The sequence below is a fragment of the Ailuropoda melanoleuca genome, chromosome 6, assembly GCF_002007445.2.
Source record: "Ailuropoda melanoleuca isolate Jingjing chromosome 6, ASM200744v2, whole genome shotgun sequence".
In the NCBI taxonomy this organism is placed as follows: Eukaryota; Metazoa; Chordata; class Mammalia; order Carnivora; family Ursidae; genus Ailuropoda; species Ailuropoda melanoleuca.
The window spans coordinates 89,218,143-89,244,314 of NC_048223.1; the positions used below are offsets into that span (position 1 = coordinate 89,218,143).

At 41.7% G+C, this 26,172-nt stretch overlaps 1 protein-coding gene across 1 annotated transcript in view; it reads left to right on the top strand.

Moving 5' to 3' along the window:
- The window catches only part of WDFY4 (WDFY family member 4), a 290,100-nt gene that overhangs the window by 59,775 nt on the left and 204,153 nt on the right, over positions 1-26,172 (top strand). The window contains exons 11-13 of the mRNA XM_034663601.1: positions 916-1,020; positions 2,587-2,777; positions 8,371-8,951. Of these exons, the coding sequence (XP_034519492.1) occupies positions 916-1,020; positions 2,587-2,777; positions 8,371-8,951 (877 nt within the window). The remainder of the gene's footprint in view (positions 1-915; positions 1,021-2,586; positions 2,778-8,370; positions 8,952-26,172) is intronic.

Genomic DNA, 26,172 nt, shown 5'->3' on the forward strand with positions numbered 1-26,172 from the left:
CTGGTACCTATCCAGCTCAACTCAGGGGACCGGCTGAGAAAGGTGTCCCCTACTCCTCCGCCATCTTAACCTCCCTCCCCTGAACTTGCTTTTAAATCCAATCCCCAGACTATGACCATTCCCAGCAGAACTGGAAATTTTTTGTGAGATCGTGTACTCAGTCTTACTTTGTGCTTTCTGTTGTTATAGAGTCGTAACACTATTTATGTTATAGTGTCTAGTGCTTAGTGTTTCTATTGTTTCTTAGTCTTCTTAGATACTTTGTCTCCTGATTAATAAACTCTCCATTCATTCATTCATTCATTTATTCCCCAAATAGGTATTGAGTTTCTCTCTTGTGTCAGGCACTTTTCTGGCACGCAGGATGGCAGGCAGCAGTGAACACACAGGCCTGGTTTGCCCTCATGAACCTGATGGAAACACCCATCCACTCCGGAATCTGTCAAGCGTCTCCACACCTCGGGTGTGAGCTGGCAGTCCTCCCTCCCAGCCACGAATGGCAAAACGTAAAACTGTCCAAAGGAAAATCAGAAGGCAGGCTTTGGACATCACGCAGAGCACTGGTTCTCAGAGAGTGATCCTGAGACCAGCTCCATCAGCATCATCTGGGAACTTAAAAAAAAAAAATGCAGTTATAGAATCTCACCTAAGACCTCCTAAGCTAGAACTCTGGGGAGGAATTCCAGCTTCTGGTTTTTAGCTTACTCCCCAGGGGATTCTGATGGGCTTAAGTTGGAGATCTATGGCTGTAAGGAGTTATAAGGTGACTTCTGCTGAACTGGGATGTGCACTCCCTTATAATAGAAGAAGTATGTTCTCATTTCCTTAAGAGTATAGAAAACTAATGGAATCAGAGATTTGGGGGTCATACCATGTGTACTTAAGATTGTATTTATTGCTTCTTAAATACGACAGGAAACAAAGAGTCCTCGCTTGATGTGCATGGTACAGAGAGAGAACTGACCTGTGTGATGCTGAGAACTGTAGTCACACTTCTGAAAGGCTCAGTACGAAATGCAGGTAAGGATGGTACCAAACTCATCTTGTCACTGCTTGGTAAAACATTAATTATCTCTAGTGATTTATGTCAGTGTTCCAGGTTATATCCAAGGAATAACCAACACTAAAGCTGTGGCTAATGTCCATTTGCTGGTTGATGTCCAGTGATCATCAGTAAATTGGTAGACATCTTGGTTGACAGATTTTACTTTTAAGATTGCTAAGTAAGTTTGCAATGGAGATATCCTAAAGAGATATCCAAAATTTATGAGACCACAGAGTGCTCTCCCCCTCTTTCAAGTAAAATCTATTAATATCCTGCTGTGCCAACTAAGGTGTTTTTTAAAAAAATCAGAATTATAAAATATAGGTAAAGAAAACTAATCATTTTTAAGAGGCTTCCAGACCATGATGAACTTAGTAGCTCCATCCAGCCAAAACATTTTCAGCTTCTTAAGATCATTGACTTCCATTTTTTTTTAAAAATAGGTGCATTAACTATGCATGTGTATATATTAGGTTATGAAACAGATGTATCAACAAAGTGACATCAGTGGGTTTAGTGATTTGGGGTGTCTTTATCTGAGCCCCCCATAGATCAATGATACCAAATGTGAATGATTATTTCATATGCAGAGAGTGTCTAATGTTAGACTATAAATGCATATTCCTAGGCTCCCTCCCAGAGATCTAATTAGTAGTAGGTCAAGGTAGAGCTCAAGAATATTTTTTTTTTTAATTAAGTAAGCACCATGCCCAGCATGGAGCCTAGTACAGGGCTTAAACTCAAGTTCATGGGATCAAGAGTAAGATGCTTAACTGACTGAGCCACCCAGGCGCCCCAGGAATCTGCTTTAAAACAGGCTTCCAAGGTGATTTCCATGTAGGGGTGCCTGGCCCATAAGTGGAAAAATCCTGTTTCATGGAGTCGACCAGCTCAAATCCACATCACACCACTTGAATGATTTGGTTACTTCCTACTTCTTATTCCACATGAGATCCCACCAAATATCAATCCTGCAAAGGAAATTTTTCTGATTACTTTTAAACAAAAGCATACCACTAGTCAAAGTTCTTTAATCCCCCCACTCCAGGCAACTAGCTCAGAACTAAATGTGTTCGTAACTTCAATTCTGGTTCGTTTTCAGTAAGAATTTTGGCAGAGAAGAGAGGGAATTGTCATTGGCCCTGGATTAGGCTACTAAGTGGCAATAAAGGATAGAGGTATTATCTAGTTAAAGTTTGTATTAGGTAGGTTTCTTAAAAAAAATTCACTGAAAAATTTTTGAAAAAAATTTAAAAAACAGAATTTTCATTGAATAAAAAAGCAAGGTTTTTTTTGTTTGTTTGTTTTGCTTTGTTTTTGTTTTTGTTTTAATTGCTCCGTAGCTTCAGCTTCTCTTTTCCCCTTCTCATTTTAACAGTGGGTATGGATTTTGGGGAAAAAAAAGTTTTTAGTGGGCAGAAGACACACATATAAAGGGAGCAAAACAAACTTGGATGTTGTAAGAGAAAGCTTTCTTGTCATTAAAACCAAGGCACCGAGGCCCCATTGCTCTAGCCCCGTACTGTCTGTCTGGCCCACAGTTGTCCTGAAAGACCACGGCATGGTGCCCTTCATCAAGATCTTCCTGGATGATGAGTGGTACCGGGAAGCCTCACTCAGCATCTTGGAGCAGCTCTCCGTCATCAACGCTGAGGAGTACATGAGCATCATTGTGGGCGCTCTGTGCTCGTCCACTCAAGGCGAGCTGCAGCTGAAGCTGGATCTTCTGCAGGTGACGTCCAGTCTGCCTTTGTGACGGGCTTTCCCTCGGGCAGGTAGTAGGTGCTCGGCATTTGCGCAGGCATTAGCTTGGTCCCTGTACTGTCCGGGTCAGGTAGTACTAACTGCACTCACAGAAAGCCCCGCATCCTCTGTAGCCTGACCCCTGGGGAGTTCCTTTCCTGTAGAGTCCAATCAGTGGCGGAGGGGGATGCCATTCGGGGACAGCTGCCACCTGGGCATCTCGTCCAGCCAGGGGACAGAGAAAGGAGCACGGAGAGCTGCACGAGGCGTTCTGCAAGCCTGGAACTGGCACACTTCTGTCCAGCTTGCTTGAGGCACAACTCACTTGGATACAAGGGACACCAGGAAAGGTAGTGTGGCTGGGCAGCCACTTCGCAGACACACTGTCAACGGCGGAAGCGAAGTCTGGTGGCCAGGCAGCTGCCTTGTTGAGTTGACCGGCATTTAGCGAGTGTCTACCCCCTAGCAGCCGAGTGCCCAGCTCACACAGCCATCCGGGCACTCAGAGACGAGTGCTCCGAAGAAGTGAGCAGTCATTGCAATGCAGTGCGGTAATGCCCTGGGAGGTCCTGAGGGAGGGCTTAGCCACGGGTGCAGAGGCTAGCAGAGCCCACTCCTTCCTCGCATGTCGAGGACGGCTTGCAGGAGGATGTTGGCGCTAGGACGAGAGGCCTGGCCGCAGAGGACACAAGGGGAGGAGTCAAACCGGGGTGTCCCTTGTGGGTAACAAAGATGAGTGTAGGTTTTTGTTTCTGTAATATTGTTAAGGATCATCAAATAGTCGTAACACAGCTAAAGCGATAACACATGCCCTCACCACCATGCCTTCTGCCTTACAATTTCGTTGTCCTTGTTTTTCCATGCCTTTTGTCTTTGTGGCCTTACACGTTTTTAAAAATCCCCTTTCTTTTGTTATATCTTGTTGAAGAGAAGAGCAGATGTAAATGCAAGTGTCCCCCAGGCCCCTCACGTACATGTGCAGCACAACCCCGTGCACAATACACACTCATGTCTCAGTGACGTACGGCTACCCTCGATCATCAGTGAATTAAAAAAAATACGGAGTTGCTCTGACTTCCAAAACTAAACCAGCAGGCTTACCCGGCCACGGCTATTTCTGTACAAAACATTTGAACATTTAGAGAATGGTGCTCGGTTTCTTCTACCTACTTGCTTCTCTGCAGAGCCTGTCATTGTCATGTGATTGTCCGACACGCGTGTTGCCATCATCACATGGCCTGAGCTTGTGCTTGGCGTGGCCAAGGGATCATGAGAAGCCAATCCCAAAGGGACGAGAGGACCATAATTACCACGCATTTCACAGATGACCAGAACTAAAACAGTGATTTCGTTATAGGGCCAAAGAAATCATGGGATGCCTGGGTGGCTCAGTCAGTTAAGTGTCTGCCTTGGGCTCAGGTCATGATCCCAGGGTCCTGGGTTCAAGCCCCACATCGAGCACCCTATTCAGCTGAGAGCCTGCTTCTCCTTCTCTCCCTGCTTATGTGCTCTCTCTCTCTATCAAGTAAATAAATATAATTTTAAAAAAAGAAATTAGTTTTATATGAAATAAAATCAGACTTATATGAAACAAAAAGTTAACTATCTTTTGGAAGGCACCAGAGTCCCATGGTTATGTGAGGTAACGAGACTGAGAGGGCCGTGTGAGGGAGCCTAAGGGAGAGAGAGAAGAAGGATTACAGGCAGTCTGCAGCTCGGAAGGACTTGAACTTCATGTGGTCTGGTCCTACTGTTCCAGCAGGGACATGTCCAGAAAGCGTTTAGTATAAATTGTGCATTGTAGCTTGAATCTAAGACTAGTGACTTATAACCTAGGGATCTTTCCTTTTTAGCATGCCATTTATTACATTTTTTTCTCACATGTCTGTCTCCAGCCTGATTTACACGAGCCTTATGCCGATAAGCAACAGAGAAGGCATGAGCAAAATAGTCAGGCCTTTGGTTTCCTGGTGGATGAATCATTGGAATCCCCAGCTGTTTCTGGTATTTTCCTATTAAGAGTCAAACAGATTTACAGAGAGGGAAGTTTTGGCTTTACTCTGCTTGGAGACAACAAGAGTCTCTGTGTCCATTATAGAGTATCCTGCTTTGCTCATGGAAAGTTCCTCTTACTTACTCTGCGGCCCAGAGGCACGTTATTGGAGTGTCAGCCCTTGGGTGATAGGACTGAATTTCTGGAATTAGCAATGTAAAGTCTTTATGGTATTTGACAGATTCAGTATCATTTCAGAGTCATGCTATCAAGGGATTAACACTGTGTTAAGCTTATTTAACAAAGTCACACACTGTATTCAATGTGCCATCTTCTCCCTTGGTGCCAAGTCACTGCTGGGCAATTGGGGGGTGGCGCCTGGAGCTGCTAGGGCTCTCCCAGGACCAGGGCTTTAGGCACGTTATTACTCTAGTGGGTGGTGGGGAGACATGGGGCTGCTCCCGACTGGCCCACCACCGAGTCATGTGAGTGACTATCCAGTGTTTGCTGGAGTCTGATATAGAATCTGCATTTGTTCTAAACATCTTGGGAATCTGTTGGAACTTTAGAAACAAAGAGAGAAAATTAGCTCTTTCTGGATGGATCTCCCTCTTTAGAAGTTGAGGGTGGACTCTGCTCAAAGCACCGTGCCTGCAAAGTGAGTCAGATGCAGGATGATGGGGAAGTGATGGAGTGGGGTGACCTCTGAGACCCTACCCTCCGCCCCTCCCCCGCACAGAGGTTTGCTGTCTCTGACATGCATTTATATCCAGGTGTGACCCTCACTTCCTTTCCCTGAGGCAGTCGGCCAATTGCTTCGGAGGAGAGAATTCCTCCAGAAACACCCAACTTCAGGCAGTCTTTCCAAAATCCAGTGGCGCTTCCATACCAACACAAAAGCACATGTGACTTCACCACCTAATCCTGGCAAATGATAATTGAGTTAAAGAATAATGTAAGCAAATGAATTTCCTCTCCACTGCCTGTGGGACTGTGATTGGGTTATGCACAAATTCAGATTGATCTGCTAATATACATTTAGCTGTTCAACTCTGTGCTTAATCGCATTACCTCACGAGTCTTCTAGCATGACACATGGAAAATTATGAGGAATAACACATAATAGAATGTGAAATAAATCCTGTTAGTCCTAACGTAGTTAGCGCTTTGCTGCAGACATCCATTTTATAGATTCAAGCTGGAGGAATACTAACTCAGAGACAATGACATGGTAACTGAGTTAAGGAGGAGAAAATGTGCTTAACGCTGACCTTTCTTGAAATGTGTCAACCCTACCCTGATTACTTTGACTTCAGCTGATTAAATTTACTCCCTTCCTCAGACTGGCAAGCCTTGGTGATGCATTATCATGCAAAGTTGAATGACAGTAATGGAGACCCTCCTCCTAGGCCCCCAGTTCCTGACAAATCGTTTCCCGAAGTAACGCAGTATTTATTTTCCTTTATGATAGAAATGTTTCTCTTTAGTTGCTATGAAATTAAGCCTTTGTAATTGGATTTTGGACTCTTTACTTTATGACTCTGCAAATATGAAATTAACCCCATCCCAAGAAATAATAGAGCAGTCTAAGTTCTAATGAGATTACCCCCATTTTAGATAATGATTCTGAATTTAATAAATCAAACAAAGCAACAATTAAGGGCAGCCATTTCTTTCTCCTCCCCCCTCCCAACAGGAGGAGAAAGGAGCCATTTAGGAATTACAGGGGACAGACCCTCTACGAGACAGAGGTCCTAAGATGGAACTTTCACTGGGTTGCTCTGTTTTAAAAATATCCCCTCTCAGCACTCCTTGAATGATGGAGTCCTTTTGACCAATATCTGGTGTCAAATTGGATGATTGGAAGGTGGCTTCTTGAATAAGAGGGGAGTTCGGTGGTCACCCATGCTGAGACAAGTGCCTGTAATTTGATTTGTTTGTTTTTTGGTCATTCTCCCTTTTTCATATTTGTTTTGTCCTGTGTCCTTGTGATAAACAACAGAACTTCATTCCATTCATTTACCTTAAACAACCTCCTACTAGTTTTAGGAGCCGCCGAAAGCACTCCTATAAATTTAGAGGGCTTAACGTCCTAGAACTTCAGATTTCCCAATGTCTTGGTGATTGGTTTATTTTTCGAGGCATGAGTCACATGCCCAGGCACAAGGTCAGATGCAGACAGTGCAATGCATGCTGTAAATTTACCAGTGCCCATCCCGTCACCCAGAGTATCAGTCGGTGGGACGAGACCAGCACCCCCACACACACTGCAAGGTTAGAGTGTGTTTCCAACTTGGTGGAAGAAGTAATATTCCGTTGGGAGTGAGTTGCTCACACAAGGCAGGCACAGATGCAGCAGATCTGGGTGTGGTTATCCTGGCCCCGGAGTCCCCTGGGTGGGGTATAGGGGCAGGCTGCTGCAGGGATGCTGTCTACACAGAGAAAGGCCTTGTTTGTCTAGAAGGCTTAGTGTTGCTACCCCATGAACTTCACACTCACTGAGCATCACCCTTCTGGAGAACCTGCTTTCACAGTCTACATGCTTCTTTTAAGGACCTGCCTATAAAGTAAACCTTCCTGGGTTTTGAGCCAAATTCAGAAGTAGTTAGTCCAGATCTTTCCCTCCCTCCTGCCCTCCTTCTTTTCCTCTCTCCTTCCTTCCCTCTCTCCCGTCCTCCTTCCCTCCCTCTAAAACATTTGTCCAATACTGTATATTGCACACGGACCTCAATGAACGTCATGTTTTAAGTGCTCAATAAATGTTTGATTTTAGAAGGGAATAGAAGTTTTGTCTAGTCCTATCTCAGTGATATGGAGAAGGTAGATTCTACTATGTACGTTATAAATAGCCTAAATCCACACATGGTCTATTCTGGAAGCTATAGTTATGTTTCCTTCCATCAAACGTTTCTCTTCTCTGCCTTCATGACTTCATATTTTTCAACCAGATATTCTATAGATTCATTTTACCATCTTTCTTCATTTACTAGAGGTACTCATGCTTGCACAGAGAGGGAGATAAATAATGATAAGCTCCTTCATATAGATTTCACTGTGAGTCTTCTTTGCAATGGAAGAGATGGTTCATGCCACCCATTCAGCAAGTATTGATTCAGTGCGTGCTACATTCCGCGGCAGTAGGTTGCCTGATTTCACAGAGCTTCAGTCTAGTGGAGGGCTGAGGCAATTTTCAAGTAACTTCATGACAGTGTGAAGAGAGTTTGGTTCAACAAACGAGAGGGGGCTGTGTGAGCACTCGGCCCGGGGTGAGTACAAGCTAGGGGTCAAAGGAAGCTTTCTGGAGGGAGATGCATCAAAGTTAAGATTCAGGAGGGGAAACTAACCCTATCCCTGAGCATAGGTTTTGACAGCAGCCTGTGAAAGGAGGCACTGAGGGGTAACCTAAAACTAAAAGGAAGAGGAACAAGATGGGCACCCCAATGTTCCAGAAGCACCCTCAGCTAGCTCACTGCTCCCACACCTTGAACAGGGAAGAACACAGGCAGTTCTTTGGCAGGGGGCTGCTGGAGCTTGGCGTTAACAAGCTGCCTCCTGGGCTTTCCTCATTTTTATCCTGTTGATGTCTCAGTCTCTACTCAGGATCCTGGAGACCCCCAAAGGCCGTGCCGCTTTCAGAGTGTCCAGTGGCTTCAATGGACTCCTGTCCCTGCTCTCTGACCTGGAGGGGTCTCTCCAGGAGCCCCCACTGCAGACGTGGGGGATGGTGTCCCCCAGCCAAACCCTGGACCTGGTCCTGCACACCCTTCGTGCCTTGTCCGCGGCATTGCACCTGGACCCTGTCAATGGGGACTTCTTCAAGAGGAACGGGCTTTTTGAGAAGCTGGCCGAGGACCTCTGTTTGCTGGGTTGTTTCGGAGCCCAGGAGGAAGAGGGAGCCCCTCTGCACTCCGGGGCGGACACAAAGGCCAGGCCATTTGCTGATTTGCTGAGTGTGGCCTTCACCTCTGCCAGCCCACTCCCACCCAAGATACAGAGCTGCCTCCAGGTCCTCAGCTTTCTGGACAGCATGGCCAGTGGCACCCTCCACCTGCGCAGAGACCTGAAGGAGTTCCCAAGGGCTGGGCAGGACCCAGTTGTGAATGCCCAGAAGGAAGAAGCTGGCGGGGACTCCCAAGGAAACTTCAAGCAGTGGCCAGACCTGGAGGAGAGGTAGAGCTTTGCTGCTGGCTTCTGTAATTGGCTTATCAGTGTATTTCTCTCTCCTGTTTTCTCCCAAATATCCTGTGCATGAGTAGTGGGTAGGAAGCCTAGACCTACAAACTGGGGGGAGGTGGGTGGGGGACGGGGTGCAAAAATGTCACATGACTTTTTTCCTTTAAATCAAGTTAACTTCGACTCCAATGTCTTCTACCTTGGGAGCTGGCAGAGAACCAACCTGAGTCAATAATGTGGTTAGAGGATGCTTTTGAGTGACACAAGAACCGGGGAGCTTCCCAGATCTTGGAAACCAAGGACAGAACTCTGCTGATAAGCTCACTTTCTCTTTTGCCATCTTTGCTGCTGTTCCGGGGAGGCTTGGAGCCTGTACCCAGCCACCCTGGTGTGCTGGGCAGCCTTTGCCTTTGGGAGTCTGAACTTACCCACTGTCCCCACCTTTGTCCCTGCACAACCAGGGGGTGGGATTGAGGTCCTCTGACTTGCAGGATAACCATTGTATCCTTCCCCCTCACTAGTTCCTCCTGTTCTTTTCTCACTGCTTCCACTTCTCGTAGCAAAGACAATCATCTCCGCTTTCCTCACAGGCCCATCTCCTCCATGAGCCCAGACTTTTGCAGACAACGCTTTACTTTCATTCCTGTAAGACAGACTTCCACTAAAGCAAGGAAGCCCAAAGAACACCCGTCTTCCTTTGGCGTGGCAGGGGAAGAAAATGAAAGAACATATAACAAGAGTGGGTTCTCTTTTTTATTCCCCTAAGGTAGCAATGACAAAACACAAATTAATATTGCAATAAACTATCCTGCCTACCACCTCTCCACACCATCTGATGTTTACCGGCCACAGGACGCCTTTCTGAGAGACATTGTGTACTTTCATCCAGCGATGTTGGCTTGGCCAGACTTCAGCGCTGGGGGTTGGTGGTGAGGGGAATAGATGCCCAATCTCCAACTACGTAGGTAATCATATCATTGTTCTCGTCTCTCTGGCTAATTTGCTAAATTAATTGGTTTTCTAATCTTGCATTTGCGCAGACACCAACTTGCTCATGAAATATGTATTGCTGGCTTTGATTTGCTAATTTTTTAAAAGGACTTTTGTTCATGAGAAAGTTGGCCTTTCACACTCTTTTCTTGACTATTTTTACTACCAAGTTTATGATAGTTGCCTAACGTGAGTGGGGCAGTGTTGTCTCTTCTATTCTCTGGAAGAGTTTATGTATAAAGATTACTATTTCTATTCCTTAGCTTTGTGATGGAATTTGCCAGTAAGAAGCTCATAAACTCAATGTTTTCTTGTAAGAAGATTTATTTTTGTGATAATAAATTTATATTTCTTCTTGAATCATTCTTAGTAACTTTTCAAGTTCATTTTCCCATTCCAAGTTTCAATTTGCTGGCATAAGGCTGTTCACAATATCTTTTTAACTTTTTGCTCCTGATACGATCATTTGTGTCTTCTCTTCCCCTTCCCCCCAGCACCCCAGCATTCTTGACAGAGTTTCATTTATCAGCGTATCCCATGAGCCAACATTCAGCTTTTCTGATCTCTCATACATATATTTTCTATTTCTGTTTTCATTCGTTTGTTCTAATTATGTCCTCTACTTTCTTTGGGTTTACTCTGGTATTCTTCTCCTTAGTTTAATTGATTGGAGACTCATTTTCAGTTCTCTTTTTAAATGCAAATTTCTCTGTCACTTTTCTTTAGCTGTTATCTCTCAAGTTTCATTGTGTTGCACTTCCAATATTATTTAGTCCTAAATATTTTAATTTCCTTTGTGACTTATAGTTTGATTCTTGCATCTTGTTTGAATTGTGAATTTCCAAAGTTACAGGGTATTTTTGGTCATTTTTCGTTGTTGTTGAGTTCTTATTTTATCATCATGAGAGAAGGCAGACTGTATAATGGTAATCCTCTGAAATTAGTTGAACTTGACTTTGTGGCCTCCAATGTGATAAATCTTCATAAGTGTTCCGTGGGTGCTTGAAAGAATGCATATTTTCCAGTTGTTACACTCAATGTTCTATTTCTGTCCTTTATATCAAATTTGTCTATTGTCTTCTTCAAATTTTCAGATTATTTAATCTGCTTGACACATCAGTTACTAAGCTATGTTAGATATTTTTCATTATAGTGATAGATAAGTCGATTTCTGTCCATTTTTGCCTTATATTTGAGGCTATTAGAATCACACATATTTACAATTTTTATATCATCTCACGGAATCGAAAAATTTCACTTTATATGGTAACCTTCTTTATCTCTAATAATACATTTTGCCATAAAAACAATTTTGTCTAGTCATAATAAGGCTATACCAGCTTTCTTTTGGTTAGCATATGCCTGGAATTTTTAAAAAAATTCTTTCGTTTCAAGCTTTCCAGGTCCTAATGTCTTAGGTGTTTCTTCTGTCAACACTAGAGAGCTAGTTTTGTTTTTGTTTTATTTTATCATTTAACCCACTGTGGTATTTTTTGTTACTGAAGGATGTGCTTTGTTTGTATTTTTTTTTTAAGATTTTATTTATTTATTTATTTATTCGACAGAGATAGAGACAGCCAGCGAGAGAGGGAACACAAGCAGGGGGAGTGGGAGAGGAAGAAGCAGGCTCCCAGCGGAGGAGCCTGATGCGGGGCCTCGATCCCATAACGCCGGGATCACGCCCTGAGCTGAAGGCAGACGCTTAACCGCTGTGCCACCCAGGCGCCCCTGCTTTGTTTATATTTTTATAATTATTGGTATGTTTGGAATTATTTCTACTTTGCTACTTTGTATTTTCTATTGCTCCACATTTTTAAAATTTTTTTTCCCTGTCTTCTTTTGAATTATTAGAATTTAAATTTTTAATTTAATTTTTCCCATTGACTAATTTGGATCTTATACTCTCTGTTAGTCTTTTAGTGGTTACCCTAAAATAATTTCACAGTCATCCTCATAATGTTTAACTATTTCTTTGTTTACTATTGCTGTTTATCCATATCCTCTTTCCAATACATATGTGTTACATATGTAATATGGAAGCACTTAATTTAACTCTTAAATGTATTCTTTTATATCTAATGTATATATTACTATTGCCCAATATTAATTTTGGGCAGTCCATCAACCTAATCTAAATCTCATTTTAGCTAATCCATCAAATAAGGCATTTATTCATGTATTTTTTGTTGAGGTATAATTGACATATTACTTCAGGTATAAAGCATAGTGATTCAATATTTGCATATAAATATATATTTTAAAGACTTTATTTACTTGAGAGAGAGAGAGAGAGAACGCTCAAGTGGGATGCAGGGCAGAGGGAGAGAATCTCAAGCACACCCTCACTGAGTGCAGAGCTCAACGTGGGGCTCGATCTCACAACCCATGAGGTCATGACCCGAGCCAAAACCAAGAGTTGGACGCTCAACCGACTCCTCAACCGAGGAGCCACGCAGGCGCCCCTCAGTATTTTGACATGTCGGGAAATGATCACAACAGCAAGTCTAGTCATTGACACCCATCATCACACTAGTTCAAGTGTTTTTTCTTGTGGTAAGAGCTTTTAAGATTCATTTTCTTTGCAACTTTCAAATACACGGTATAGTATTATTAACTGTAGTCACCAGGCTGTACCGTACGTTCCCATGACTTATTTATTTTAAAACTGGAACTTTGTACCTTTTGACTCCCTTCACTTATTTTGCCAATACCTCTACACCCTGCTTCTGGCGACCACCAATCTATTCTCTGTATCTATCAGCTCTTTTTATTTTATTTTTTTAGATTTCACATAGAAGTGAGATCATATGGTTTTTGTCTTTCTCTGAACTATTTTACTTAGCATAATGCCCTCAAGGTCCATCCATGTTGTCACAGATGACAAGATCTCCTTCATTTCTTGGCTGAATATGCCATTGTGTGTGTATATCACATCTTCATCCATTCATTCATCGATGGTCACTTTGGTTGTTTCTGTATCTTGGCTATTGTAAAGAATGGTGCAATAAATATAGGGGTACATGTGTCTTTTTAAGTTGGTGTTTTCAGTTTCTTCAGATAAATACCCAGAAATAGAATTGCTCAATCATATGGTAGCTCTATTTTTAGTTTTTTGAAGAATCTTCATACTCTTTTCCATAATAGCTGCAACGATTTACATTCCCACCAACAGCGCATGAGTGTCCATCACCAACACTTGTTATTTCTTGTCTTTTTGATGATAGCCATTCTAACAGGTGTTGAGGTGGTGTCTCATTGTGGTTTTGATTTGCATTTCTTTAATGATTCATGATGAAGAGCACCTTTTCATCACCTATATATCTTCTTTGGAAAGATGTCTCTTCAGATGGTCTGCCCATTTTTAAAAAAAGATTTTATTTATTTATTTGACACAGAGAGAGCACACAAGCAGGGGGAGTGGAAGGCAGAGGGAGAAGGAGAAGCAGGCTCCCTGCTGAGCAAGGAGCCTGATGTGGGACTCCATCCCAGGATCCTGGGATCATGACCTGAGCCGGAGGAGACGCTTAAACAACTGAGCCACCCAGGCGCCCTGTTCTGCCCATTTTTGATTGGATTTTTTTTTTTGGTATTGAGTTGTATAAGCTCTTTATATATTTTGGGTATTGACCCTTTATCATTTATTCAATTGCAAATGTTTTCTTCCATTCTGTAGGTTGCCTTTTCATGTCACCGATGGTTTCCTTTGCTGTACAGAAGCTTCTTAATTTGATGTAGTTCTACTGGTTCATTTTTGCCTTTGTTGTTTTTGCTTTTTGTGTCAAATCCATAAAATCATTGCCAAGATCAATGTCAAGGAGCTTATGTTTTCTTTCAGGAGCTTTATGGTTTCAGGTCTTATTGTTCACATCAAGTCTTTAATCCATTTTGGGTTAATTTTTGTATATGGTGTAAGGCAATGGTCCAGTTTCATCCTTTTGCATGTGGCTGTCTAGCTTTTTTTCAACACCATTCATTGCAATTCAGTCCTTTCCTCACTGTATAGTCTTGGCTCCTTTGTCGTAAATTAATTGACCACATATATGTGGGTTGATATGGTCTCTCTATTCTGTTCCATTAATCTATGTATCTTACGCCAACGCCATACTATTTTGATTACTCTGTCTTTGTAAAATCAGGGAGCAGGATGCCTCCTGCTTTGTTCTTCTTTCTCAAGATTGGGACATTGTTCACTGCACTGGTACCACAGCCGCACTTTGTGAGCCAGGCCTTGACCAGTTTGTTTTGTCTTGGGGAGAATTCCCTTTCTGAGGCTCCCTGGTCTCTCTCTTCTGGGGGAGGGTGCCCTTGAGGAGGCCTCTACCCTGGCCACCTGGAGAGCACGCAGGTAAACTTGGTATCTCAGCATTGAACCTTTTTCTACCAGCTCTTAGAGGGCAGGGAACTAGTTGTCAGCACCAGAAGATATGAGTAAGTGGTATTGAGTGATGAGAAGCAATAGTCATTTTTCAAATGTCTCTGGGGGCTAAGCACTAAACACTTCTATTCATTTAACTCCTTCCCAATCCTAGAACTTCACTAATAAAGAAAACAAGACTAAGAAAGAATAAGGAACATGGCCAAAGTCACACATTTAGTAAGTAAGCAATAGAACCAGATTCTGATCCCAGGTCTATTTCCAAAACCTGTGTGTGTGTGTGTGTGTGTGTGTGTGTGTGTGTGTGTGTGTTCTTCCTGCATCTTCTGGAAACTGCCACATTAATGGTGATGATTTTCCAAATGTTCTGACACAATAGCTTACAGTTTAAAGCTGGTCTCTAACCTATAGATGGCAACAGCCCGATTTCTTTACAGAGTAACCCTGTGTCAGATGTCATCTTGATTTCACAATGAGTAATTTTTAAATGTGTAAGAGTCAGATTTCAAAAATAGAGCAATTTTTTCCTCATTAAAACAAATACATCATCCTGGACCTTTCCTAATGGTTAGAGAATAAGTGAAACCCTAGCCTCTCATGAGAGAATCAGGGGGATAAAGGCAGGGCAGTGGGCTGGGAATGGGGGACACGGTGAACACCGTGAACACTTGGCATCTTCTTAACAAGTGCCTTGGCTCAGCCTTGTCTGTGCAAAGTGGGACTTGCGCTCCAGGGAGAAGGGGCAGAGGCTGTGGGCCTTGGACTCAGGCCAAATGCTCTATGCCTTAGTAGCCATGTTCTTTGGGCCTGTTGCTTTATCTCTATGAACTTCGATTTCCTGGTTTGAAGGCAGTGGTAACAAAAGTATCCCCTTTGAAGGCCGTTGTGAGGTGAGGGCTGGAGAGGAGAATGGTGCTAGTCATTGTGATCAAGGATGCTGTCTCCCAAGGACTTGTGTGCCTGTTGCTGTGCTCTGCTCTCCACAAGCCTTAGTTGGTTTAATTCATACAGCAACTATGATTTAAGTATCATTGTTCACAAAGTGGAAGTTATATATTATGGATTTGCCCAAATGCATATGCAATGTCCAAAATACAGAATAGATAATCTCTATGAGATGTACACCCCCGCACACAGCACACCCATACCACACACACACACACACACACACACATACTCCATACAGAACACCCTACACCACATCCCCCCATAGACCTTTACACACACACACACACACACACGCACACCACACATACACTCTACAGGAAACACCCACATACCACATCCCTGACATCCCTCTACACACACACACACACGCAGGCACACACCCCACACTCACACTGCACCCCAACCCCCCTCACACAAATGTCATTTAATGGAGTTTAATAAATGGTGGCTACAGTTGTGATAACCATATGTGGACCTTCTCTGGTATCTACCAGGTCCTGTTACCTGAGATGGGTAACAGCCTTCTTGGCCAGCCAATCCACAGTGAGGGTCTGGAGGTGAAGGTGGAGTGAGGAGTGAGTCAGGCCATGGCAGGCCTTGCAAGCTCACCACATTAAGCCATTTTAGTTTTGTCCTGCAGGTGATGTGGAGCCATGGAAGCCTTTGGGCAGGGCTGTGGAATGATGGGCTTTGTGTTCTAGAAAGGCCACTCTGTACAACTGGGACCAGAGAGGTCCCTCTTCAAAACCAGGAGTGCTCAAACTCTGTTGGCTGTCAGAGGACTTGGTTCCTGCCCTAGCATTTGACCTCTCCTGGCCCCTGCTGGGCCTCATGGGCTGACTTTCATTCATTATATCAGCAACAGGAACAATATCAATGACTTGGAATTTGAAGCCAAGTCGTGGCTGTAATGCAACAGGAATGCGGTGTGTGCCCGGCAAAGACACGGTTACAGCGGACGCTCTGCAGACCAGAGCCCTAAACCGTCCTTTTGCCCTCCTCTGCTGCTGTTCATCTGGGGTTGGATCTAGTAGGCACTCAGTAAATATCATCATGTTCAAAACCCAGAAAGATTTTACTTTCTGGACGTATACAATATATGCTGTCAATTCCAGAGACCCAGCGAGAGTGCTGGTAAACTGTAAAGCTGAAGTATGCGGACATTTTGCCTTTCTCACAGTAGCTGTGGCTCCGACATTGCTACATACCCACAGCTCTAGGATGGTCTAGGGGTTTGCTGGAGTCAGAAGCTCCGCAGACCAGGCTGCATTAGGGCCTGACTTTTTGCAGCTCTGGCTGAGGCTTGTGGGCCCTGGGATGGAGGCATTTTGGAGGGTGTCCCTCTGATGCTAGCCCCCACTCAGTCCTCCTTGACATCAGCACCCTATTCTCCGACATTCAATGCCTGGGGGCAGTCTTGGATTTGGGTCTTAGGTGGCCTTGGAGGGTGGCCTGGCTTTTTCCCTGTTGACTCCCCTGAGCAGTCACCTCCCAAAGGGGTCTTGCTCTGTCACATCTGCCATTCAGGCTGGGCTTGCTTTTCCATGCGCCTCTGGATGGCCAGGGATTGAGTGTGTGTGCACGCGCGCATGGTGTGTGCATGCGCATGCAGACATGTGTGGGTACTTGTGCGTGTGCATGTGCGTGTGAGTACGTTGGATGTTGGGTGTGCATTTCAAGTGTGAGAACCCAGCTGAGCCCGAAGCATCTGCGCAAAACCCGTCCTCCCTTCTTTGGACCTGTGGCTTTGCAGGGAGCGTTCTCTTAAACCGCAATGCGCCAGCGCGCGGCGACCCCATCTGAGGTTTCGTTTTCAGCAGTTTTGCTTCTGGCAGCCAACACGGTCTGGAAGCAGGTGCTCTTCCTCCTGTCGAATCGTCAGCAGGCCAATAGCAGCCTAACGCAGCGTCGGTGCCTGCGTCCGGCACGTCGCTCCCTCTCCTCTCTAGGTATTTTATCCGCTCCCGTCACCACAAGAACGGTGAGTACGGTACGAGAAGATATTTGGAGACACAGAGAGACCACATCCACGAAACTTTGATTACGGCATGTTGTTAGAATTTTTCTATTTATTGTTAGTTGCATTAATTTCTTATTGTGCTGAATTTACAATTAAACTTTATCATAGGTATGTATGCATAGGGAAGAAAACAGGGTATACAGGGCTTGGTACTCTCTGGGGTTTCAGGCATCCCTGCAGATAAGGGAGGACTACGGTTTCTTGTCGTGTCTTTTTTTTTTTTTTAAGATTTTATTTTTTTATTTCAGAGAGAGGGAGCGCATGAGCGGGGGGAGGGGCAGAGGGAGAAACACACTCCCCGCTGAGCAGGGAGTCAGATGCTGGACTCCACCCCAGGACCTTAGGATCATGACCTGAGGTGAAGGCAGACGCTTAACCGACTGAGCCACCCAGGCGCCCCTCTTGTGGCTTTTGAGATCAGGAGAGCTGACTGTTAGAGCTGCCTGCGGTGCAGCCTGGTGCCGAGCCAAGCCGCCCACTGCGGCAGGATGGCTGCCCTAGCGCATCCCTAACATATCTCCTGGACAGTGGTGGCAGGCTTCTCCTCCAGAAGGCAGCTCCTGCCTGCACCTCTCTGGCTCCCTCCCTGGCAGACATGGAGTCTGGAGAACGTGAGTCCAGAACTTCAGTAAGCACTCAGGGAATGCCCACACTGGTGCAAGGCACTCGGGGCCAGGCACCGGTAAGTACTTGGGGGAAGGGACAAATGACTGCTGCCCCAGCCCCACACCTGGATGTGGGAGAATCAGAAGTGTGAGCGGATCATTACCCCTGTGTGGTGGATGCTGTCCAGGGCAGCCCCAGAGATTAAGGGGGAACAGAGCAGTACACCTGACACAGCCTGGGAGAGTTCCGTGGGGCCTTCCTGGGAGAGGGGATCCCTGGGCTAAGCTACGATGAGAGAGACAGGGGCCTGGATCAGGAGGGCTTGGAGAGGGCATCCCCAGGCCTGAAAGACCCCAAATCAGCCCTGCTGAGGGAAGAAAGCTCAGGGCCTCGTTAGGGATTACAGAGACTCAGAGCCACACACTTGAGGGCAGTGCTGAGACCTGAGCCTAGAAGGGGATCCAGGCACGAATGGCCCCAGGGCTGGCAGGAAGAGGGGGTGTTATTCCGTGGGAAGCGGGCAGACATGTTCAAGAGGCCACTCTGGTGTGTGTGTATGTGTGAGACTGTGTGTGAATGCAAAAGTGTGAGTACGTGTGAATGTGTGAGTGTGGTTATGTGTATGAGTGTGTGTGTGTGAGTGTGGAGGGGGAGAGATGGATAGAAATGACAACGAGGAGGGGCAGGAAGGCAGGAGCTGGGGTCTATCCCCCCAGCGATGGTAATGGCCGGCATCCAGACAGCGGGCTGCTGGTGGGAGAACCTTTTGAGACCTTTTGAGAACCTTTTGACACCACCATTTGCTCATCTATTCATCTGCTGATGGACATTTGGCTTGTTTCCACCTTTTGGTTATTGTAAATAGTGCTGCTGCGAACATGTATGTAAATGTATTTGAGTATTTGCAGTTCTTTTGTGTAAATATATAGGAGTGGAATTGCTGGATCAAATGATAATTCTACGTTTAATTTTTTGAGGAACCACCAAACAGTCCTCCATGTTAGTTGAACAAATTTTACATTTACCAGCAATGTATGAGGATTCCAATTTCTTCAGATGCTCACCAATATTTATTTTCCGTTAAAAAAATTATAGCCATGCTAGTGAGTGGGAAGTAGAATGTCGTTGTGGTTTTGATTTGCATTTCTCTAATGGCTAATGATGTTGAGTATCTTCATGTGCTTGCTGGCCATTTCTGTATCTTCTTTGGGGAAATATCTATTCAAGTCCTTTGCTCATTTTTAAATTGAATTGTTTCTCCTTGTGTTGTTTAGTTGTATAATTTCTTTGTATATTATGAATAATGGATGCTTATCAGATACATGATTTGCAAATATTTTCTCCCATTCCTGTTCTTTCACACTTTTAATAATGTCCTTTGATGCATAAAAGCTTTTTATTTTTATGAAATCTATTTTATGTATTTTTTCTTTAGTTGCTCATGCTTTTGGTGTCACGTGTAAGAACCCATTGCCAAATCCTAAGTCATGAGGATTTACCTCTGTGTTTTCCCTTAAAAGTTTTATGGTTTTAGCTCTTATGTTTAGGTCATTGATCCATTATATGGTGTGAGGCCAGGGTTCAACTTCATTCTATGCATGTGGCTACGCACTTCTCTCAGCACCTTGTGTTGTTGATTCTATTCTTTCCCCCACTGAATGGTCTTAGCATCCTTGTTGAGGACTGTCAATTCTATTCCATTGGACTGTGTGTCTGTCCTCAAGCGAGTACCACACTGTTTTGATTACCGTAGTATTGTAGTAAGTTTTGAACTCAAGAAGTGGGAGTAGTCCAACTTTGTTCTTTTTAAATATGGTTTTGGCTATTTAGAGTTCCTTGCAAGTCCATATGAATTTGAGGACTAGCTTATATCATTGAGTATGTTAGCTGTGGTCTTTTCATAAATGTCCTTTATCATGTTGAGGAAGTTCCTGTCGATTCCTAGTTTTCTGAGTATTTTTATCACGAAAAGGTGTTGGATATTATCAAATGCTTTTTCTGCATCAATTGAGCAATCCTTTATTTCTTTTCCCTTTGTCTACTAATAGTGTATTACATTGACTGATTTTCTTATGCTGAATCACTCACATTCTTGCATTCCTGGAATAAACCCCACTTAATCATAGTGTATAATTCTTTAAATATGCTGTTAGATTTGGTTTGCTAGTATGTTGCTGAGGATTTTTGTGTATATTCATTGGGGATATTATCTGTGGTTTTCTTTTTTCTTTGTTCAGCTTTGGTATCAAGGTAGTAATATAGGCTTCCTTGCTGTTCCCTGAACATGCTGGACATACTCCCACCTTAGGGCCTTTTGCATTGGCTGTTCCGGTTACTTGAAATGCTTTTCCCACAGATATTTGCTTCCCTCTTTCAAGTCTGTCCAGTTGTCACCTTCTCAAGGAGGCTGACTCTGCCACCCGAACTAAAATTGCAAATTGCTTCCCTCCTCCACCCTAACACTCTTCATTCTTTCTCTGCTCGAATTTTTTCTCTCAATGATACATAATATATAATTTACTTATTCATGATATATTAATATATTATACTATATTATAATAATGTAGTATGTATTACACAATAAGAACTTTTATTATTTATAATTTACATGTTTATTATGATAATCCACTCCTCCTCTCACATCCTTGTATGGGCTTCAGTTTGTTTAATTTACAGATGTATCTAAAGTGCCTGGCAAATTGTTAGGTCAATAAATATTTGTTCAGTTGAATTGAATAAATTAACACCAATCATTTCACTCCTGGCACATTAGCCATCCTTGGCTGATGGTGTCAAGGACAACCTGACCGTGGGCTATAAGGATAGTGCAGTGGGCATGATGTTTGAAAATCAGGTGTTTGTAATTGGGATCAGATTTGTGGGGTGTTTTTGTGTGTTTGTTTTTATTGTTATTATTAATTTTTGAATTTATACACAGTAAAACTCCCTTTATTGCTGTGAAGTTCTATGGGTTTTCATTCATTTAATTTCATGCCATGTGACCACAGTCAGGACACAGAACAATCCCATCACCTCAAATAATTCCTGAATGTTGCCGCTTGATAGTGAAATCCTTTCTCTACCCCTAACCCCTGGCAATTACTGATGTACAGTTTTGTCTTTTCCAGAATACCATGTAAATGCAGGTATACTATGTGTAATCTTTTGAGGCTAGCCTTTCCATTCAGCATAAGGCCTTTGAGATCCATCCAGTTCTTTGCATGAGTTGTTCATGCATTTTTATGCATGTACTCCATTGTATGGATGCCAGGATTTTCTCCATCTGTAGCTTGTCTTTTCATCTTTAAAGCAAATTTCATAGAATGAAAATCTTTAATTTTGATGCAGTACAATTTATTAATGTTTTCTTTTGTTGGGCTTTTGGTATCATGTCTAAGAGCTCTGCCTAGCTCAGGGTCACCAAGATTTTCCCCTGTGTTTTCTTTTAAAGGTTTTATAGGTCTGTGATCCATTTTGAATTTCTTTTACTACAGGGTGTGAAGTTAAAGTCAAGATCATTTTTTTTTTGCATTTGGATATCTAATTCCTCCTATGCCATTTGTAGAAAATATTATCCTTCTCCATTGAATTATCTTTGTACCCCTTTGTGAAAAATCAATTGGCCTTATTTATGTAGGTTTTTTTCTGGACTCTATTCTGTTCCATTGATCTGTGTGTCTAGCCCTTCACGAATACTGTCTTGATCACTGTAGCTTTGTAATAAATCATAAAACCAGCAAATGTGAGTCCTCCAAATATATTTACCCTCTTTTAAATTGCTTTGATTATTTTAGCTCTTTTGCCCCTCGTTGTTCTAGTATATGTAAATATAATGATCATGGGTGCCTGGGTAGCTCAGCCCGTAAGCGTCTGCCTTTTGCTCAGGTCATGATCCCAGGGTCCTGGGATCAAGTTCCGCATTGGACTCCCTGCTCAGCGGGGAGCCTGTTTCTTCCTCTTCCACTCCTCCTGCTTGTGTTCCCTCTCTCACTGTCTCTCTGTCAAATAAGTAAATAAAATCTTTAAAAATATATATAATGATCAGCTTGCTTCCATTTACAAAAAATGTTGGGATCTTGATTAGAATTCATTAAATCTATAGATGAATTTAGGGAGAATTGAGACAATTCTATTACATTTTACAACCCACAAATATTGTATGTTTTTCCTTTTATATAGGTCATTCTTTCTTTCATTCTTTCTTTTTTTCTTTTTATTAAATCAAGTTCTGTGGTCATTAGAATACAGAGCCAGCACAATTTTTTTAAAAAGATTTATACCTAAGTGTTTAATCATTTTTCAAGCATTATTTTAAATAACATTTTTAAAGTTTTGTTTTCCAATTGTTTACTTCTAGTATATAGGAATATGTTTAGTTTTTACATGTAACTGTGTATCCTGAGACCTTGCTAAGTTCACTTGTTAGTTCTAGGATATTTTTTTAGGTAGACTGCTTGGGATTTTCTATGTAGACAATCATGCTGTCCGTGAATAGTGAGGTTTTTCCAATCTTTTGTTCCAACATGGTATTGAATAGGAGTGTTGAAAGCAGATACCCTTGCTTTGTTCTTTCTTAGTCATAGGGAGAAAGGCTTCAGTCTTTTGCCATCAAACATCAGCTATGTTTTTTTTTCTCCTCCTCTTCTCCTCCTCCTTCCCCTCCTCCCCCTCCTCCCCCTCTTCCTCCTTCCCATTATTAGGTTATGGATGATTCCTTCTATTTCTAGTTTACTGATAATTTTTATCAAGAACAAATGTTGAATTTTTCAAATGCTTTTTTTCTGTGTATGATCATGTGTTTTTTTCCTTCTTTATTATTAATATGATGGATTACATGAATTTATTTTTTTTAATTTAAATTCAAGTTAGTTAACATATAGTCTATTATTAGTTTCAGAGGTAGGGTTCAGTGATTCATCAGTTGCATGTAACACCCGGGGCTCAGTACATCAAGTGCCCTCCTTAATGCCCACCACCCAGTTACCCCATCCCCCCACCCTCTGCCCTCCTGCAACCCTTGTTTTGTTTCCTAGAGTTAAGGGTCTCCTATGGTTTGCCTTTCTCTGTTTTTATCTTACTTCATTTTTCCTTCCCTTCCCCTATGTTCATCTGTTTTGTTTCTTAAATTCCCGGGGCACTTGGGTGGCTCAGTCAGTTAAGCGTCTCCCTTACTCAGGTCATGATCCCAGGGTCATGGGATCGAGCCTGCATCGGGCTCCCTGCTCAGTGGGGAGTCAGCTTCTCCCTCTCCTGCTTCCCGTGCTTGTTCTTTCTCCCTCTCTCTCTCTCTCTGTCAAATAAATAAATAATTTAAAAAATTCCACATATGAGTGAAGTCATATGGTATTTGTCACATTGACTGATTTTTGATAGTGAAACAGCCTTACATTTATAGGATAAGTCCCGTTGGTCATAGTGCCTTATTTGTTTTATATATAATTATATTTGATTTTTAAATAGTGTTTTTTAGGATTCTTGCACTTATATTTGGAAGAGATGTTTGCAGGTAGTTTCTGTAATGGCTTTGTCTGCTTTTGGTACCAGGGTAATTTTGGCTTCATGCATTGGGAAGTGTTCTTTTATATTTTTTGAAAGAAATTGTATAGAATTGGTGTTATTTATCTTTTAAATGTAGAATTCACCAATGTAAAAGTCTGGGCCTGGAGTTTTCTTTGTGGGAAGGCCTCTAACAACATAATCAGATTTTGTAATAGCCACAAACTATTTTGCTTATTTATTTCTTCTTGCTTGACTTTTGGTAGTTTGTGGCTTTGAATGAATTGGTCCATTTCATTTAAATTGTCAAATTTGTGTGCACACAGTTATTTGTAGCATTTTCTTATTATCTCTTTAATGTCTGTGGGGTATGTAAGGATATTTTCTCTTTCATTACTCATATTGATAATTTGTGTCTTTTCCCTTTTTTGTTAGTTTAGCTAGTGGTTTTTCAATTTTTAAAATGTTTTCCAGGAACTAAATTTTTACTTTATTTTCTCTGTTGTTTTTCAGTTTTTAATTTCATTGATTTTTGTTATCTTTATTATTATTATTATTATTTGATGCTTATTTTGAGTTTATTCATTTATTTATTTTTAAATAGTGTCATCACTGCTCAGCCTTTTGGCTAAGATCAAGTGTGAAATATAGTGTCTTAAGATGCCGGCTATGGATTTTTAATTGGAGAACTTTCTTCTTTTGTAATGTAAGCATTTAATCCTACACATTTTCCTCTATGCCCTGCTTTAGGACCATCTCACATATTTTTCTGATATATGTCCTTTTTATTTGAGTTCAAAATATCTTAAAATTTTCCTTGAAACTTTCTTTTGGACCCATAGGCTATTTAGAAATGTGTTGTTTACAATATGAATGTACTAGATACTACTGAACTGTACACTAGAAAATGGTTAAGACAGCAAGTTTTAGGTTATTTGTATTTTATCACAATAAGATATATGTTTTTTAACTCCCACGGACATGGAGATTTTTCAGTTATCTTTCTATTATTCATTTTTAATTTAATTCTGTTATGATCAGAGAACATACTTCATATGATTTTACTTATTTGATAGTTTTAAGGTTTATTTTATGACCTACAGTCTATTTTGACAAATTTCCACAGAACGTGAAAAGTGTGTATTCTGAAGTTGTTGAGTGAAATCACATCAGTTGGTTGATGGCGTGGCTCGGTTCTATACCTTTGATTATTTTCTGTCTACTTTTCCTATCAATCACTGGGAGAAGAATGTTGAATCTCCAAATACAATTGTGACTTTGTCCATTTGTCCTTTCACTTCTACCAGTTTTTGTTTATAAATTTTGATGCTCTGTTGTGAAGTGCCTACACATTTTGGATGTATGCCTCCTTTAATGATGATGCAACATAACATTTTTTTTTAACATTCCTGGTAATTTCCTTGCTCTGAAGTCTGCTTTCTGTAAGATTAGTAGAGCCATACCAGCTTTCTTTTGATTACTGTTGGCATGGTTTAAATTCTTTTTACTTTTAACCTATCTAATATCATTATATTAAGTGGATTTCTTGTAGACGGCATAGAGTTTGGTTTTTTATTTTTCTCCATTCTGACGCTATGTGTCTATTAAATGGTATATGTAGGCAGTTTTTACTTAATGTAATTTCTGATGTGTTTGGACTTAGGTCTTCCATTTTATTTTTTGTTTTCTCTTTGTTCCCCCTTTTTTGTTCCTCTGTTTCTCTTTCCCTACCTTTTTGTGGGCTATTTGAATATATTTTAGTATTCAGTTTGAATTTATCTATTGAATTTTTGACTCTCTTTTTGTCTAGTTTTTTTCAGTACTTGTTCTAAGGATTAGAGTGTACATACTTAACATTCTACTTAGAATTAATATTTTGCTACATCAAATGGAATACAGACAGTTTACCTCTGTGCAGATCCCTTTATTCTCTGTTATTTTTGTTGTAATTGTCATACATATTATATCTAATAATATTTTGCTTTCAACCATCATACATATTTTAAGAACTTAACAAACAATATAGTCTTCTATTATGTTTACCCAAATATTTACCATTTCTCTTGGTCTTCCTTCATTCCTGAAATACCAAGTTTCTTCCTGTTCTTGTTTCCCTTCCAGCAGAAAAAACTCCTTTCAGTATTTTAGAGAAAATCATGACAAGAAATTATCTTTGTTTTCCTTTCATCTGGGAATCAATTTATTTTGTCCTTATTTCTGAAAGATATTTTTGCTGGACATGAAATTATGTATATTTCTTTTCAGCACTTTAAAATTATTGTTCCTATACCTTCTGATTTCTCATGAGAAAATCCATAGTCATTCAAATTGTTCTTCCCCTGTATGTAATGTGTTGTTTTTCTCTGGCTTCCTTCAAGACTTTTTCCGTTGTCTTTAGAGTTTAGCAGTTTGACTATGATGTGCCTGGGCAGAGATTGCTTTGTTGATTTTGTTTGGGTTTTGCTAAGCTTCTTGAATTTTTAAGGTTCTGTATGCACCAAATTTAAAATTTAAAGAAATAATGGCTAAAAACTTCCTGAACTTTTTTCCCCCCACACTACACTCTTTCTCTTCTTCTGGAACTCCTACAATGGGATATTAGATCTTTTAGCATTGTTACACGTGAGCTTGAGGATTTCTTACATTTAAAAAAAATCTTTTCCTTTTTGTTGTTCAGATTGGGCAATTTCTACTGATCTATCCTTAAATTCATGGACTCTGTCTTATCTTTCTTTTATTGTTCTCATTTAGTGAGATTTTTAAATTTGTTTTTGTATTCTTTT